This window comes from Anolis sagrei, chromosome 6 (assembly GCF_037176765.1).
Source record: "Anolis sagrei isolate rAnoSag1 chromosome 6, rAnoSag1.mat, whole genome shotgun sequence".
Lineage (NCBI taxonomy): Eukaryota > Metazoa > Chordata > Lepidosauria > Squamata > Dactyloidae > Anolis > Anolis sagrei.
In genome coordinates this window covers 71,016,223-71,033,333 of record NC_090026.1, presented here as the reverse complement: position 1 = coordinate 71,033,333, position 17,111 = coordinate 71,016,223, and the positions used below count along the sequence as shown (strand labels likewise).

The window sequence follows — 17,111 nt, the reverse complement described above, 5'->3', positions numbered from 1 at the left end:
TTTGAAACACAACAAGAGGAGTCCACAGCAGACAAAATCACACTTCTGGCTGTTGTATTGGATCACAGAGACTTCCCAAGTGTCTACGACTGTGTGATGTATCGGCGAATAATGCATGCAGATCCCAGTAAGGAGGCCTTTTGCAGCTAGCAGATCTTGTCAACGCCAATTGTGTTTAAGTTCAGACCAAGGTCTTTAGGCACTGCACCCAGTGTGCTGATCACCATTGGGACCACCTTGACTGGGTTGTGCCAGAGTCTTTGCATTTCTATCTTTAAATCCTCATATCTATTATTATTATTATTATTATTATTATTATTATTATTATATACTCACAGACGGTGGGTCAAAAAGTTTTGCTTCCTGTGTCATAAAAAAGATTATGAATGGACATATAACAGCAGAAGTTGCTACAGATCATAGTCTGACCTGTCTCCTACACAAAACTACCGTTCAATATACCATCAATTTGTATACATTTGCTCAGCCATCTTTTAACCCAGGTATCAAAACCATTTCGGAAAAATTCAGGGTTTTGCTTCATGACCCATGATTTTAAAGCTGTTTTAATGTCATTCAAGTCATTGAATATGAAACCCCATAGGTTGTCTTTCAGAGGTCCGAACAGATTAAAATAAGAAGGGACCAAATCATAAACATTCTTCAAGGGATTTCCTTAGGTGCACAACCTTTTTTGCCAGAAATTCAATGAGGGCTCTTTCTTTGAGCTTCAGATTCATGGTTCTAATCAGTCAATGGGAACAAATAAAGACTAGATCAGTAGAGGGAGGTTCCCTCTATCATATCATGCATAGATAGTCCAGTAGCTGTGAAAGAGAGAAAAGTTAGAGCGATGGAGGCATTATTTTTTGACCCGTCAGGGTATATAGTTGGATCTCTGTATCCACAATTCTCCTTATATAGTTGGACTCCTGTATCCGCGGATTCTTCGCCTTTGGATTCAAGGGCCCATGAGGCTGTTGTGACCCTCAATGTGAATGAATTTGACATTCCTGCTCTAAAGCAACAGAAAAGATCATTCCCATGGGGGGATTATAATAGGACATCAAATGCATCCCTTCCTTCACCTTTTCTACAGCAATGAATTGAACCACTTCATCACAATAGAGAAAAAAAATCCACTTAAAATCTGGTTTCTGGTTCCTACAGAATTCTGGGATTAGAAGTTTAGTGAGGCTATTAAAGGCTGCTCCTTAAACTACAAATCCCAGAATTCTGCAGGAGGCAGAAACTGGATTTGGCCACACGATACCTACTAACCCAAGGACTGACCTGACCATCACACAAAAAAAAAATGGATTTTGTCATTTGAGAGTTGTAGTTGCTGGGATTTATAGTAAACCTACAATCAAAGAGCATTCTGAACTCCACCAATGATGGAATTGAACTAAACATGGCATGCAGGACTACCATGACCAACAGAAAACATTAGAAGGGTTTGGTGGGCATTGACCTTGAGTTTGGGAGTTGCAGTTCACCTACATCCAGAGAGCACTGTTCAAACAATGATGGATCTGGACCAAACTTGGCACGGATATTCCATATGCCCGAATATGAGCACAGATGGAGTTTGGGGGAAATAGACCTTGTCTTTTGGGAGTTGTAGTTACTAGGATTTATAGTTTACCTCCAATCAAAGAGTATTCTGAACCCCACTGACGATAGAATTAGGCCAAACCTCTGACACAGAACTCTCATGACCAAAAGAAAATAGTGTGTTCCTGGTGGTCTTTGGCAACCCCTTTCACACACCCTTCATAACCCCCCCCCCCCCCCCCCATGAGAGAAATGCTTCCTTAAGGCCATCCAGTCCAACCCCCTTCACCACGGCAAGAAAACATAATCAAAACCCTCTTGACAAAGAGCCATCCAGCCATAGATATAGATAGATATATATGATTCACACACACACACACAAACACACACGACAGATACAATATCAGATTTGAAAGGGACCCCTAAAGAAGGACAATAATATCTTCCATGTTCCAGAGTAGGCAAACCAGACAATCTCCACATCAACACTTACAAAGAAACAACAAGAAATACTGTTTACCCACAAGCATCAAGAAATTACATATATTAGAAACCAGCACTTCCTCATTACTTTATTTTCCAGATTGGGCCACAGCAATGCCTGGATGGTTAGTCTATATAAATAAAAATGTAACCTTTGTTTGTGGGATTAACATAACTCAAAAACCACTGGATGAATTGACACCTAATTTGGACACAATACACCTATCAGGCCAATGAGTGACCATCACTCATAAAAACATTGAAAAACACAGCAGAAGAGACTTAAAAAGCCAAAAAACAAAAAAATACATTACAAAGTGTGCGCAAAACTATATGTTGTTGTTCATTCGTTCAGTCGTCTCCGACTCTTCGTGACCTCATGGACCAGCCCACGCCAGAGCTCCCTGTCGGCCGTCACCACCCCCAGCTCCCTCAAGGTCAGTCCAGTCACTTCAAGGATGCCATCCATCCATCTTGCCCTTGGTCGGCCCCTCTTCCTTTTGCCCTCCACCTTCCCCAGCATAATTGTCTTCTCTAGGCTTTCCTGTCTCCTCATGATGTGACCAAAGCACTTCAACTTTGTCTCCAGTATCCTTCCCTCCAGTGAGCAGTCGGGCCTTATTTCCTGGAGGATGGACTGGTTGGATCTTCTCGCAGTCCATATAAATAAAAACGTAATGTTTGTTTGTGGGATTAATATAACCCAAAAACCACTGGCCGAATTGACACCAAATTTGGACACAATACACCTATTAGGCCAACAAGTGACCATCACTCATTAAAACACTTAAAAACACAGGAGAAGATACTTAAAAGGCAAAAAACAAAAAAAATACATTACAACGCATGCACAAAATCACATATATACACAAATGCACATATATACACAAATGCGCATATATACACATATACACAAATATATACGCATACAGACACACAAAATACACATACACAGACTGGGCCACAGCAACGCGTGGCAGGGGATGGCTAGTATCTACATAAATAAAAATGTAATGTTCGTTTGTGGGATTAACAGAACTCAAAACCCACTGGACGAATTGACACAAAATTTGGACCAAGACACCTAACAACCCAATGTATGTCCTTCACTCAAAAAAATTGATTTTGTCATTTGGGAGTTGTAGTTTAGGGATTTATAGTTCACCTACAATGATGGAATTGAACCAAACTTGGCACACAGTTCTCCCATGACCAACATAAAATACTAGAAGGGTTTGGTGGGCAGTATCCTTTGGTTTTGGAGTTGTAGTTCACCTCCATCCAGAGAGCACTGTGGACTCAAACAATGATGGATCTGGACCAAACTCTTCATGAAGACTCAATATGCCCAAATGTGAACACTGGTGGAGTTTGGGAAAAATAGAATCTTGACATTTGGGAGTTGTAGTTGCTGGGATTTATAGTTCACCCTTAATCAAAGAGCATTCTGAACCCTACCAACGATAGAATTGGGCCAAACCTCCCACACAAAACCCCCATGACCACTAGAGTGGGTCACAGCAACGTGTGTGTGTGTGTGTGTGTGTGTGTGTGTACACATACATATACACACATTCTCTCATTGGAATTAATACCGCCTTCAGTCTCATGAAGGAGGCAGGATTGAGAGCCTTCCTATCAGTCCAGAGAGAGGTTCTGATTATGTTGTGCCAGATGATGGTAAATGGTGATAGCAAAAGCAACAATCCAACTAACGGAAAGCCTATAGAGACATTCTTTGGCGGGTTCCGAATACAACCAGTGGAAAGGCGAAGAGGGGCGCAAAGCTGAGCCTCCTCTTCCTACTAAGGAAGAAACCCCCGCAACCAAAGTATGTACAAGGAGGAGAGGAATGTCCTGCTGCGGGTTAACGGGGTTGCTTTCCCGACCATATGTCGTTACAAGGGTGAGGAGGGCACCACCTTCTCAGTGGCTGCCCCCAATTTCTGAAACTTTTTTGCCTAAGGAAGCCAGAATGGCCCCCTCCCTGAAATCTTTCCTTGTTCAGGCAAGCCGTCTATCACACTAGACAAAAAAAATCCACTTAAAATCCGGTTGCTGCCTCTTGCAGAATTATGAAGTTTGTAGTTTAGGGAAGAGCCTTTAACAGCCTCACTAAACTACAAACTCCAGAATTCCGCAGGAGGCAGAAACCGGTTTTTAATAGATTTTTTCCCTCTAGTGTGATGAAGTGGAAAGAAGAAAGTTGTTAAGACCTGAGCGGGGGCGCTGAGTTGGGTTTTATGTATTTTAATAGGTTTGTAATGGTTGGAAATCGTCCTTTATTCAATTCCACTTTGGTGTTTGTAAGTTTGGGTTGTAAAGCGTACATTGTATTGTTTTGAGTGTGCGTTTCCGCCTGGAGAATACGAGGAAGGGGGAAGAAGCAGAAAAAGAGTAGAAGTGGAGGAGGAGAAAAAAAGAAGAGGGAGAGAAGGAAGAAAAGAGGGAAAAAGAAGAGGAGAAGAAAGAACAGAAGGGGAAGAGGAGAAAAGAAGGAAGCTGAGAAGAGAGAAGAAGAAAGAAGAAGAGGAGGAGGAGGCGGGAGAGAAGAAAAAGAGGAGGATTAGTAAAAAAAAAAAAGAGGAGGATGAATAGAAGAAAGAAGAAGAGGAAAGGAAAAGAGGAGGAGGAGGAGAAAAATTAGAGGAAGAAGAGAAGAAAAAAGAGGTGGATTAGTAAAAAAAGAGGAGGATGTGTAGAAGAAAGAAAAAGAGAAGAAGGAAAGGGAAAAGAGGAGAAGGAGAAAAGAAGAGGAAGAAGAGAAGAAAAAGAGGATGAGGATTACTAAAAAGAGGAGGATGAGTAGAAGAAAGAAGAGGACTAGGAAAAGGAAAAGAGAAGGAGGAAAAAAAGAAGAGGAGGAATAGAATATAAAGAAGAAGAGGAGGAAGAGAAGGAAAAGGAGGGGGGGAGAAAGGGGTTTAAAATTGTACACTGTCTTGTTTTTACTTTAAGGCAGGACCTTTAATGCCATGTAATTCAGATTATCACAGCAGATAATCCACATAATTTTCTTTGAATTTGATTCTATGAGTCCACACTGCCATATAATCCAGTTCAAAGCAAATAATCTGGATTTTATAGTGGCCATTTAGAACGGGCCTGAGTTTACAAAGAGAGAAAATGCGAGAGGAGGAGTAGAAGAGAAGGAGAAGAGAAGAAGGAGAAGAGAAGAAGGAGAAGAGAAGAAGGAGAAGAGAAAAAGGAGAAAAGAAGAGGAGGAGGAAGAAGAGGAGGAGAAAGAAGAAGAGGAGGAGGAGGAGGAGGAGGAGGAGGAGGAAAAAATGAAAGAAAGAGACGTCAATTCGAGAGAGGAGATGGAAGAGAAGGGAGAAGGAGAAAGATGAGAAAGAAGACGACAAAGAGAAAAAGAGGAGAAAAAGAAGTGGAAGAAGCGGAAGGAGACGGAGGAGAAGGAGAGAAGGAGAAATATGAGGAAAAAGAGAAGAAAAAGAGAAGTAAAAGAGGAGGAGGAAATATGAAAGAATCAGACATCCATTCCAGCGAGGAAAGAAAAAAACAGGAGGGGAAGAAAGAAGAAGCGGAGGCGGAGGAGAAGGGGAGAAGGAGAAAGAATTGGAAGAGAAAGAAGAGGAGGAAAATTAAAGAAAGAGGCATATATTGGGGGAGGAAGCGGAGAAGAAGAGGAGAAAGATGAGGAAGAAGAAGAGGAGAAAAAGAAGTAGAAGAGGAGGAGGAGAAAGGATGAGGCGGGAGAAGGAGAGAAGAAGAAAGATGAAGAGGAGAAGGAAAATGAAAGACATTCATTGGAGAGAAGAAAGAAAAAAGAGGAAGAAGGGAGAAAGAAGAAGCTGATGAGAAGAGGAGAAGGAGAAAGAAGAGGAAGAAGAGGAGGAGGAGAGAATGAATATTAAAGAAAGAGACATTTATTGGAGGGAGGAAGCGGAGGAGAAGGGGAGAAGGAGAAAGATGAGGAAGAAGAAGAGATAAAAAAGAAGAGGAGAAGAAGAGGAAGAAGAAGAGGAGGAGAAAGAAAGAGTCATTTATTGGAGGGAGGAAGCAGAGAAGGGGAGAAGGAGAAATATGAGCAAGAAGAAGAGAAAAAAAGAAGAGGAGAAGAAGAAGTGAAAGAAAAGGAAGAAGAGGAGGAGGAGAGGAGGCAGAAGAGAAAGAAAAGAAGAAGAGGAAGAAGAAGAAGAAAAGGAGGAGAAAGAGGAAGAGGAAAAATAAAAGAAAAACATTCATTCGAGGAAGGAAAGAAAAAGAGGAGGGGAAGAAAGAAGAAGAGGAGCCGGAGAAGAAAGGGAGGAAGAGAAAGAATTGGAAGAGAAAGAAGAGGAGAGGGGGGAAATGAAAGAAAGAGACATATATTGGAAGGGGGAAGGAGAAAGATGAGGAAGATTTAGAAGAAAAGGAGAAGAAAAGGAAAAGGAGGAAGAGGAAAAATGAAAGAAAGAGACATCCATTCGAGGGAGGAAAGAAAAAAGGAGGAGGGGAAGAAAGAAGAAGAGGAGGCGGAGAAGAAGGGAAGAAAGAGAAAGAATTGGAAGAGAAAGAAGAGGAGAGGAGGAAAATGAAAGAAAGAGACATATAGTGGAGGGAAGAAAGGGAGAAGGAGAAAGATGAGGAAGAAGAAGAGATAAAAAGAAGAGGAGAAGTGAAAGAAAAGGAGGAAGAAGAGGAGGCGGAGGAGGAGAAAGAAAAAGCAGAGGAAGAAGAAAAAGAGGAGGGAAGGAGGAAGAGGAAAAATGAAAGAAAGAGGCATCCAATCGAGGGAGGAAAGAAAAAAAGAGGAGGAGGGGAAGAAAGAAGAAGAGGAGGCGGAGGAGAAGGGGAGAAAGAGAAAGAATTGGAAGAGAAAGAAGAGGAGAGGAGAAAAATGAAAGAAAGAGACATATATTGGAGGGAAGAAGGGGAGAAGGAGAAAAATGAGAAAGAAGTGATAAACAAGAAGAGGAGAAGAAGTGAAAGAAAAGGAGGAAGAAGAGGAGGCGGAGGAGAAAGAAAAAGAAGAGGAAGTAGAAAACGAGAAGAAAAAGAGGAGGGAAGGAGGAAGAGGAAAAATGAAAGAAAGGGAGGAAAGAGAATGAATGAAGGAAGGAAGGAAGGAAGGAAGGAAGGAAGGAAGGGGGAGATCCATTTGGGGCATGATCTAAACTTAAACGTCATTGAGTTCGATGGGAACGGGAGCTAAAACGATAGTTTCTTCCCAATTCGGATTTAGTCCATTTTGAAACGCAGGAGATCTTAAAAACGACCTCGCGCTGCTTTTCCAACCCTATTTATTTTCAAGTCTCAACCCGAGGAAGAAAGGGAAGAGAGGACAAACCTTTCCTCGGAGGGGAACCTGAACCCCGAGTTCGGGAAAGGGGATCTCTCCCTCCTCCACTAAAGGCGGTGAGAAGTTGACATGACTAACGCGGTGGGCGCAAAACAACAAAACAAACTCAAGAAATGGGTTTAGACTCTCTGTTTTTATGAAAGGAAAGTTTAAAGGAAAGGAGAGAGGAGGCGCATTTGTTGTTCCTGGGATAGAAATGTCCTTTCCTAATTGGTTCTATCATTAAAACATAGTGAAAGTGTATTAAACTGCAAAAACTTTCTTTCCCCGGGAGATCCTGCAGCACATTTTGCTTTAGTTTTTCATTAAAGGTCTCATTCAGTCTCAACCAATTCAACACAGTTTATGGTAGCCACAAAAACAAAGTTTCTGGAGTCTCACAACGACTGTCAAAGGAAATAAACGGGAAATAAAACTTTCAAACCAGCAGGAACTACCCATTTTTCGCATTTTGTTACATTGTGAGCTTGTTTCCAAGTTAAAATGTAACCTTGGTAGAGAATTTAAGATTGCAGGAATAGCAATGCACTTCTGGAACTGGAAGTACATATATTTGGAGGTCAATGAGATAGATTTTATTGATTTTATTGTGATGTTATTGTGTTGTTTATATTTTTATGTTGCTGTAATAATATATCACTGGGCTTGGCTTCATGTAAGCCGCTCCGAGTCCCCTTTGGGGAGATGGTGGCGGGGTATAAATAATAATAATAATAATTATTATTATTATTAAACAGAAACTGGTTATACATTTCACTAACATTTTTAACAAGATGTCACTGAGCTCTGCAGAAAGCAAATATGTTGCTCCTGTTGGTCAATCACCGAGGCTAGATCTACAGTGCCATATAATCCGGATTATCCAATTAGATAATCCGGATTATTTTGCATTATATGAATCTACACTGCCATATAATCCACTTCAAAGCAGATAATTTGGATTTAATATGGCAGTGTAGATGGGGCTTCAGCAAACTATTTCTTTCTCCCTTTATGTGAACTTTTCAGCAACAGGCTGGATCTGGGCTGCCATACAATGCAGTTGGACTTATATATTATACATTATACACTTTATATATAAAGTATTATATATTATACACTTTATATATTATATATTATACACTTTAATGTGTATACATTATATTATACACTTTATACATACATACATATATATATATATATATATATATATATATAGTATTATATATTATACACTTTATATGTTATATAAATGTGAGAGCCGTTCAGCAGTGGAACTCTCTGCCCCGGAGTGTGGTGGAGGCTCCTTCTTTGGAAGCTTTTAAGCAGAGGCTGGATGGCCATTTGTCAGGGGTGATTTGAATGCAATATTCCTGCTTCTTGGCAGGGGGTTGGACTGGATGGCCCATGAGGTCTCTTCCAACTCTTTGATTCTATGATTCTATGATATATTATACACTTTAATGTGTACATATTATATTATATATTATATATTATATTATACACTTTATATATAAAATATTATATATTATATTATATATTATATTATACACTTTATATATAAAGTATTATATATTATACACTTTATATGTTATATATTATACACTTTAATGTGTATATATTATATTATATTATACATTTTATATATAAAGTATTATATATTATACACTGTATATGTTATATATTATACACTTTAATGTGCATATATTATATATTATATTATATACTTTATATATAAAGTATTATATATTATACACTTTATATGTTATATATTATACACTTTAATGCGTATATATTATATTATATATTATATTATACACTTTATATATAAAGTATTATATATTATAAACTTTATATATTATACACTTTAATGCGGTTCAAACTGCATTATAGGAGTCCACATTATACCACAGTGTAGATCCAGCCACAGATACCACATTCAACATGCGTTTACTTAGAAGTAAGTCACCCAATGTTTACTCACCCAATAAAGTTTATTTTATATGTGTTTTCAACCAAGATTAATCTATTATTTTATTGTGCTGTGTTTTTATGAATCTGTATGGCACTGAATATGGCCTATTGGAAGCCACCCTGAGTCCCTTGGAGAGAGAGAGCAGGTTAGAAATAAAATTTATAATAATAATAATAATAATAATAATAATAATATATTACTATTATTATTATCAATTATATTTCTAACTTTATTTCTAACCTCATAAAAACATCAAAATCACATGGTAATAATATAATTTAGAAAAATAAGTTCGAATAATATAAGTTAGAAATAAAATTTATAATAATAATATATTATTATTATTACTATTATTAATATTATAAATTTTATTTCTAACATATATTATTCTATCTTATATTTCTAAAGTATATTATTACCATGTGGTTTTGATGATTTTATTAGTTGTTTTTTATTTTTTATACTTCATGTTTAAATGTCCTATTATCTTATAGTGAATTTGTCCTATTGTATTTTATGCTCAGTCATATGCTGTTTGGTTTATGATACGGATTATATATGTAATGCATTGAATTTTTCCATTATTTTTTTTATTTAAGAGTTCCCCCAGGGCTGAGAAAAGGACATATAAATACTGTAAAAAAATAAATAAATATATTATTATTATTATTATTATTATTATTATTATTATTATTATTATTATTGGCCAACTTTAGCCCTGCTTCTGGGTATATTTGACTTTCTTAATTCCAAATATGGCACCCTTTCCTCTCTAGTTTTCGAGATACAGAACCTATGCTATTTATTTACCAGTCACCATTTGCTTCACCACAAAAAAACATGATAACCATATTTCAGAAACTAAAGCTGACATGGTCTATCCAATGCAATTTTCACATTCATTCCAGGAACAGGGCTAAAAACAAGACACCTTTTTGTTGTTGTTGGGTTGTGTTTTGACTCCCCCCCCCCCCTTGCTGGATTCTATCTTTAAGTTTATAGTAGTAGTGGGTTGCTGTGAGTTTTCTGGGCTGTATGGCTATGTTCCAGCAGCATTCTCTCCTGACCTTTCTCCCTCAGAGTTTGTGAAGTTTGTTAGAAACTAGGCAACTGGGGTTATAATATAATGTCTAGGGTGGGACATAGTTGTTGGATACTGGAGTTTTAGGGCCCTTCTACACTGCCATATAACCCAGAATATCAAGGCAGAAAATCCCACAATATCGGCTTTGAACTGGATTGTCAGAGTCCACACTGCCATATATTCCAGTTCAAAGCAGATAATGTGGGATTGTATTCAGCTGTGTGGAAGGGACCCTGGATACTGCAATCAGTCAATCCTGCAAAATAATACAATAATAATAATAATACAATTAATAATAATAATACAATTAATAATAATAATAATACAATTAATTATTATTATTATTATTATTATTATTATTAATGTATTTATACCCCACTACCATCTTCCAAAGGAGACTCAGTGTGGCTTACATGAGGTCAAGCCCAGCAATACAACAATGCAAATATGTAACATAAAAATACAACAATAAAATAAGATAAAATACACAAAATATATAAATAAACACATCAGAACAATATAAAATCACAGTATTTCAACACAGAAAGTTGATCACAGTGGGCAAGGCTGGTTGCAGAAGTTTAAACCATGGATCCGGGTACCTTTAGATCAATTTTGGGGTCAGGGGAAAAAAATGACAACAGTAAAAGCTTTCCCTTTAAAGCAATTGTGTTTACAATGGGCGCTGCAGAAAACAGCTTGGGCTATACTCCACAGAAAGGAGAACCAGCCTTGCAAATGCGGATTTGCTCTCAGTAATTGTTTATCCACCCATATATCTCGGGTCATGTAAAAAATGTCTCGGTTTGCAAGGGGAAAAAGTTGAAGAAGCCCTGCTCTAAAGTTCATAACAGGGAGAATGAATCCAAAAGTACCTGGGAAGAGTAGAAAGCCTGGATGCCGCTTTGGAGATTTTATGGATCTTGTTATTTCATCACATTAGAGAATGAATCCACTTTAAATCCGGTTTCTGCCTCCTGCAGAATTCTGGGGTTTGTAGTTTCGGGAGGAGCCTTGAACAGCCTCACTCGACTACAAACCCCAGAATCCTGCAGTACGCAGAAATAATAATTATTAATAATTAATAATAATTAATAATAATATGTGAGGTCTACATCACACAGTCCTAGACACTTGGGAAGTGTTCGACTTGTGATTTTGTGATACTAAATCCAGCAGATAGATTTCCTGCTGTGACATACTGTGTGTTTTGTGTCAGTAAAATAATAATAATAATAATAATAATAATAATAATAATAATAATGTGTGATGTATACATCACAGAGTCCTAGACGCTTGGGAAGTGTTCAACTTGTGATTTTGTGATACTAAATCAGGCATACAGATTTCCTGCTGTGACACACTGTGCTTTTGTGTCAGAATAATAATAATAATAATGTGCGATGTATACATCACAAGTCCTAGACGCTTGGGAAGTGTTCGACTTGTGATTTTGTGATACTAAATCCAGCAGATAGATTTCCTGCTGTGACATACTGTGTGTTTTGTGTCAGTAAAATAATAATAATAATAATAATAATAATAATAATAATAATGTGTGATGTATACATCACAGAGTCCTAGACGCTTGGGAAGTGTTCAACTTGTGATTTTGTGATACTAAATCAGGCATACAGATTTCCTGCTGTGACACACTGTGCTTTTGTGTCAGAATAATAATAATAATAATGTGCGATGTATACATCACAAGTCCTAGACGCTTGGGAAGTGTTCGACTTGTGATTTTGTGATACTAAATCCAGCAGATAGATTTCCTGCTGTGACATACTGTGTGTTTTGTGTCAGTAAAATAATAATAATAATAATAATAATAATAATAATAATAATGTGTGATGTATACATCACAAGTCCTAGACGCTTGGGAAGTGTTCGACTTGTGATTTTGTGATACTAAATCCAGCAGATAGATTTCCTGCTGTGACATACTGTGTGTTTTGTGTCAGTAAAATAATAATAATAATAATAATAATAATAATAATAATAATAATGTGTGATGTATACATCACAAGTCCTAGACGCTTGGGAAGTGTTCGACTTGTGATTTTGTGATACTAAATCCAGCAGATAGATTTCCTGCTGTGACATACTGTGTGTTTTGTGTCAGTAAAATAATAATAATAATAATAATAATAATAATAATAATAATAATGTGTGATGTATACATCACAAGTCCTAGACGCTTGGGAAGTGTTCGACTTGTGATTTTGTGATACTAAATCCAGCAGATAGATTTCCTGCTGTGACATACTGTGTGTTTTGTGTCAGTAAAATAATAATAATAATAATAATAATAATAATAATAATAATAATAATAATGTGTGATGTATACATCACACTGTCCCAGAAACTTGGGAACTGTTCGACTTGTGATTTTGTGATACGAAAACCAGCATATAGATTTCCTTCTGTGACATACTGTGTGTTTTGTGTCAGTAAAATAATAATAATAATAATAACAACAACAACAACAACAACAACAACAACAACAACAACAGTGTGTGAGGTATACATCACAGAGTCCTAGAAGCGTAGGAATTGTTTGACTTGTCATTTTGTGATACTAAATCAGGCTTATATATTTCCTGCTGTGATATACTGTGTTTTTATGCCATAATAATAATAATAATAATAATAATAATAATAATGTGTGATGTATACATCACAGAGTCCTAGACGCTTAGGAACTGTTCCACTTGTGATTTTGTGATACGAAAACCAGCATATAGATTTCCTGTTGTGACATACTGTGTTTTTGTGTCAATAAAATAATAAAATAATAATAATAATAATAATAATAATAATAATACTTTATTTATACCCCGCCACCATCTCCCCAAGGGGAGCAATGCAAATAAACAACAGACAAAAATAAAATATAAAAATAAAATACAAGAAACAATATAAATAAGCACATCAAGCAATGTCAAATCATAATAATGGAAACACAGAAAATAAATCGGATTTAAAGTGGATTCATTCTCGAGTGTGATGAGGGTCTTGGTTAGTCTCTTCTTGGTAAGGAAATACAGCATAGACCTATGTAACACATATATCCAGGCAATCCCTGAGTTACAAACATCCGACTTGCATACAACACATAGTTATGAAGAGATATTGACAAGCTGGAATGTGTCCAGAGAAAGAGGGCGACTAAAATGATCAAGGGTCTGGAGAACAAGCCCTATGAGGAGCGTCTTAAAGAGCCTAAAGAAGACATAATGGCCCCCTCCCTTCTTTTCTTGCTTAGGCTGTCAAAGAAGAATCATAGAATCATAGAGTTGGAAGAGACCTCATGGGCCATCCAGTCCAACCCCCTGCCAAGAAGCAGGAATATTGCATTCAAATCACCCCTGACAGATGGCCATCCAGCCTCTGTTTAAAAGCCTCCAAAGAAGGAGCCTCCACCACACTCCGGGGCAGAGAGTGCAGAAAGTTGTTAAGACCTGATTTTATGTTGGATTTTATGTATTTTAATAGGGTTGTAATGGTTGAAAATCGTCCTATATTCAATTCTACTTTGATATTTATACATTTGGGTTGTATTGTTTTGAGTTTGAGCCTGGAGAAAACTAGGAACGGGGAAGAAGCAGAAGAAGAGAAGAAGAGGAGGAGGGGGGGGGGGGGAGGAAGAGGGAGAGGAGGAGGAAAAGAGGGGAGAAGAAGAGGAGAAAGAACAGAAAGGGAAGAGGAGAAAAAAGGAACTTGAGAAAAGAAAAGGAGAAGAAAAAGAAGGAGGAGGAGGAAGAGAAGGAAAAGGAAAAGGATGATTTAAAAAGAGGAGGATGAGTAGAAGAAAGGAGAAGAGGAGGAAGAGAAGGAAAAAGAACCGAAGGAGAAGAGGAGAAAAGAAGGAACTTGAGAAAGGAAAAGAAGAAAAAAGAAGAGAGGGAAGAGAAGGGGAATAGAGGAGGAGGATGCGTAGAAGACGAAGAGGAGGAAGAGAAGGAAAAAGAAGAGGAGAAGCAAGAACAGAAGGGAAAGAGGAGAAAAGAAGGAACTTGAGAAAGGAAAAGGAGAAGAAAAAGAAGGAGGAGGAAGAGAAGGAAAAAGAAAAGAAGGATGATTTAAAAAGAGGAGGATTAGTAGAAGAAAGAGGAAGAGGAGGAAGAGGAGGAAAAAGAACAGAAGGAGAAAGAACAGAAGGGGAAGAGGAGAAAAGAAGGAACTTGTGAAAGGAAAAGGAGAAGAAGAGGAGGAGGAGGAAGAGAAGGGAAAAAGAGGAGGAGGGTGAGTAAAAAAAGAGGAGGATGAGTAGAAGAAAGAAGAAGAGGAGGAAGAGAAGGAACTTGAGAAAGGAAAAGAAGAAGAGGAGGAAGAGAAGGGAAGAAGAGGAGGAGGATGAGTAGAAGAAAGAAGGGAAGGAAGAAAAGGGGAAAAAGGAGGAGAAATGGGTTTAACATTGTATACCGTCTTGTTTTCAGTTTAAGGAAGGATCTCCACTGCCATATAATTCAATCCCAGCAGATAATCCACATCATTTACTTTGAACCGGATTATATTATATATAATCCGGTTCAAAGCAAGCAATCTGGATTTTGTATTTTTAAATTTAGATATATTGACAAGCTGGAATGTGTCCAGAGAAAGAGAGCGACTAAAATGATCAAGGGTCTGGAGAACAATCCTTATGAGGAGCGGTTTAAAGAGCTGGGCATGTTTAGCCTGATTAAGAGAAGGCTGAGACATGATAGCCATGTATAAATATGAGAGAGGAAGTCATAGGGAGGAGGGAGCAAGCCCTGGAGACTACAAGAAAGGAGATTCCATCTGAACATTAGGAAGAACTTCCTGACTGTGAGAGCTGTTCAGCAGTGGAACTCTCTGCCCCGGAGTGTGGTGGAGGCTCCTTCTTTGGAAGCTTTTAAACAGAGGCTGGATGACCATCTGTCGGGGGTGCTTTGAATGCGATTTTCCTCCTTCTTGGCAGGGGTTTGGATTGGATGGCCCATGAGGTTTATGCTTCTATGATTCTAGGGGTGTTAACCCGCGCCCCCAAGAGTTAAAATGATCAAGGGTCTGGGAAACAAGCCCTATGAGGAGCGGCCGAAAGAGCTGGGGATCTTTAGCCCCCTCACTCACCCAGCGGCTTGAGGGTGTCGTCGTGGGCGGGCTCCTTCTCCTTGGGGCCCCCGCGGGACATCAGCGCCGCGATGGAGAAGGCGTTGGCCCGCGAGGAGAGCTGCGGCTTCGGGGAGGCCGCCGTGTACTCCATGCCTCCGTCCGAGGAGCAGCCGCAGCCCGTGCTGGATGGCCCGGAAGGCTCGAAGGGACGGACGCGGTCCCGAAGGGAAGCCGGCCGTGAGCGATCACTCCGCGCCCATCTTTCCGCGGCCAGTGCCTAGCTGGAGGGGCTCCCTCGCAATGCGGCCGGCCCCCCGCGCGCCGCCGCCTTAACCCGCAGGAGGCCCGGGGACCGCCCAATCAGCTCCTGCCACGTCACTCTGTCCGGAGCCCTCGAGGGAGGCAGAGAGAGAGAGAGAGAGAGAGGGCAAAGGCGCGCGACGCTCGCTCCTCTCCTCTCCAGCCGAAAAGGGAAGGAAGGGGGGGGGGGCTTTCTAAAGAGTTGAGGGCACACAGAAAGACATCACAGTGTTATTATTATTATTTTTCTATTTGAGAAACTGCAAGTCGCCCTGGTGTGAGAGAATTGGCCGTCTGCAAGTGACCCCCCCGGGTGTTTTGATGTTTTACCATCCTTGTGGGAGGCTTCTCTCATGTCCCCGCATGGGGAGCTGGAGCTGACAGAGGGAGCTCATCCACGCTCTCCCTGGATTCGAATCATGGGGAGCTGGAGCTGAGAGAAGTAGTCTCCCACAAACTGACAGAGGGAGCTTGTGGGAGGCTTCTCTCATGTCCCTACATGAGGAGGTGGAGATGATAGAGGGAGCTCATCCACGCTCTCCCCGGATTCGAACCATGGGGAGCTGGAGCTGAAAAAGGGAGATTGAGGGAGGCTTCACTCATGTCCTCGCATGGGGAGCTGGAGGTGACAGGGAGAGCTCATCCACACTCTCCCCAGATTCGAACCATGGGGATCTGGAGCTGACAGAGGGAGCTTGAGGAAGGCTTCTCTCATGTCCCCACATGGGGAGCTGAAGCTAACAGAGGGAGCTCATCCACGCTCTCCCTGGATTCGAATCATGGGGAGCTGGAGCTGACAGAAGAAGTCTCCCACAAACTGACAGAGGGAGTTTGTGGGAGGCTTCTCTGATGTCCCCACATGGGGAGCTGGAGCTGACTGAGGGAGCTCATCCACACTCTCCCTAGATTCGAATCATGGGAAGCTGGAGCTGACAGAGGAAGCCTCCCACAAACTGACAGAGGAAGCTTGTGGGAGGCTTCTCTCATGTCCCCGCATGAGGAGCTGAAGCTGACAGAGGGAGCTCATCCATACTCTCCCTGCATTCGAACCATGGGGATCTGGAGCTGACAGAGGGAGCTAATCCACACTCTCCCTGGATTCGAACCATGGGGATCTGGAGCTGACAGAGGGAGCTTGGGGGAGCAGTCTGTCCTGTACCCGCATGGGGAGCTGGAGCTGACAGAGGGAGCACATGCACGCTCTCCCCTGATTTGAACCATGGGGAGCTGGAGCTGACAGAGGGAGCTCATTCACACTCTCCCCAGATTCGAACAAAGAGGAGCTGGAGCTGACAGAGGGAGCTTGTGGGAGGCTTCTCTCATGTCCCTACATGAGGAGCTGGAGC

General features: G+C 40.0%; 1 protein-coding gene across 1 annotated transcript in view; it reads right to left on the bottom strand.

The window, feature by feature from the left end:
- TBX20 (T-box transcription factor 20) overlaps positions 1–15,755 on the bottom strand; it is an 86,341-nt gene extending 70,586 nt beyond the window's left edge. The window contains exon 1 of the mRNA XM_060781623.2: positions 15,484–15,755. Within this exon, the coding sequence (XP_060637606.2) occupies positions 15,484–15,616 (133 nt within the window). The 5' untranslated portion in view covers positions 15,617–15,755. The remainder of the gene's footprint in view (positions 1–15,483) is intronic.
- Positions 15,756–17,111: the final 1,356 nt, after the last annotated feature.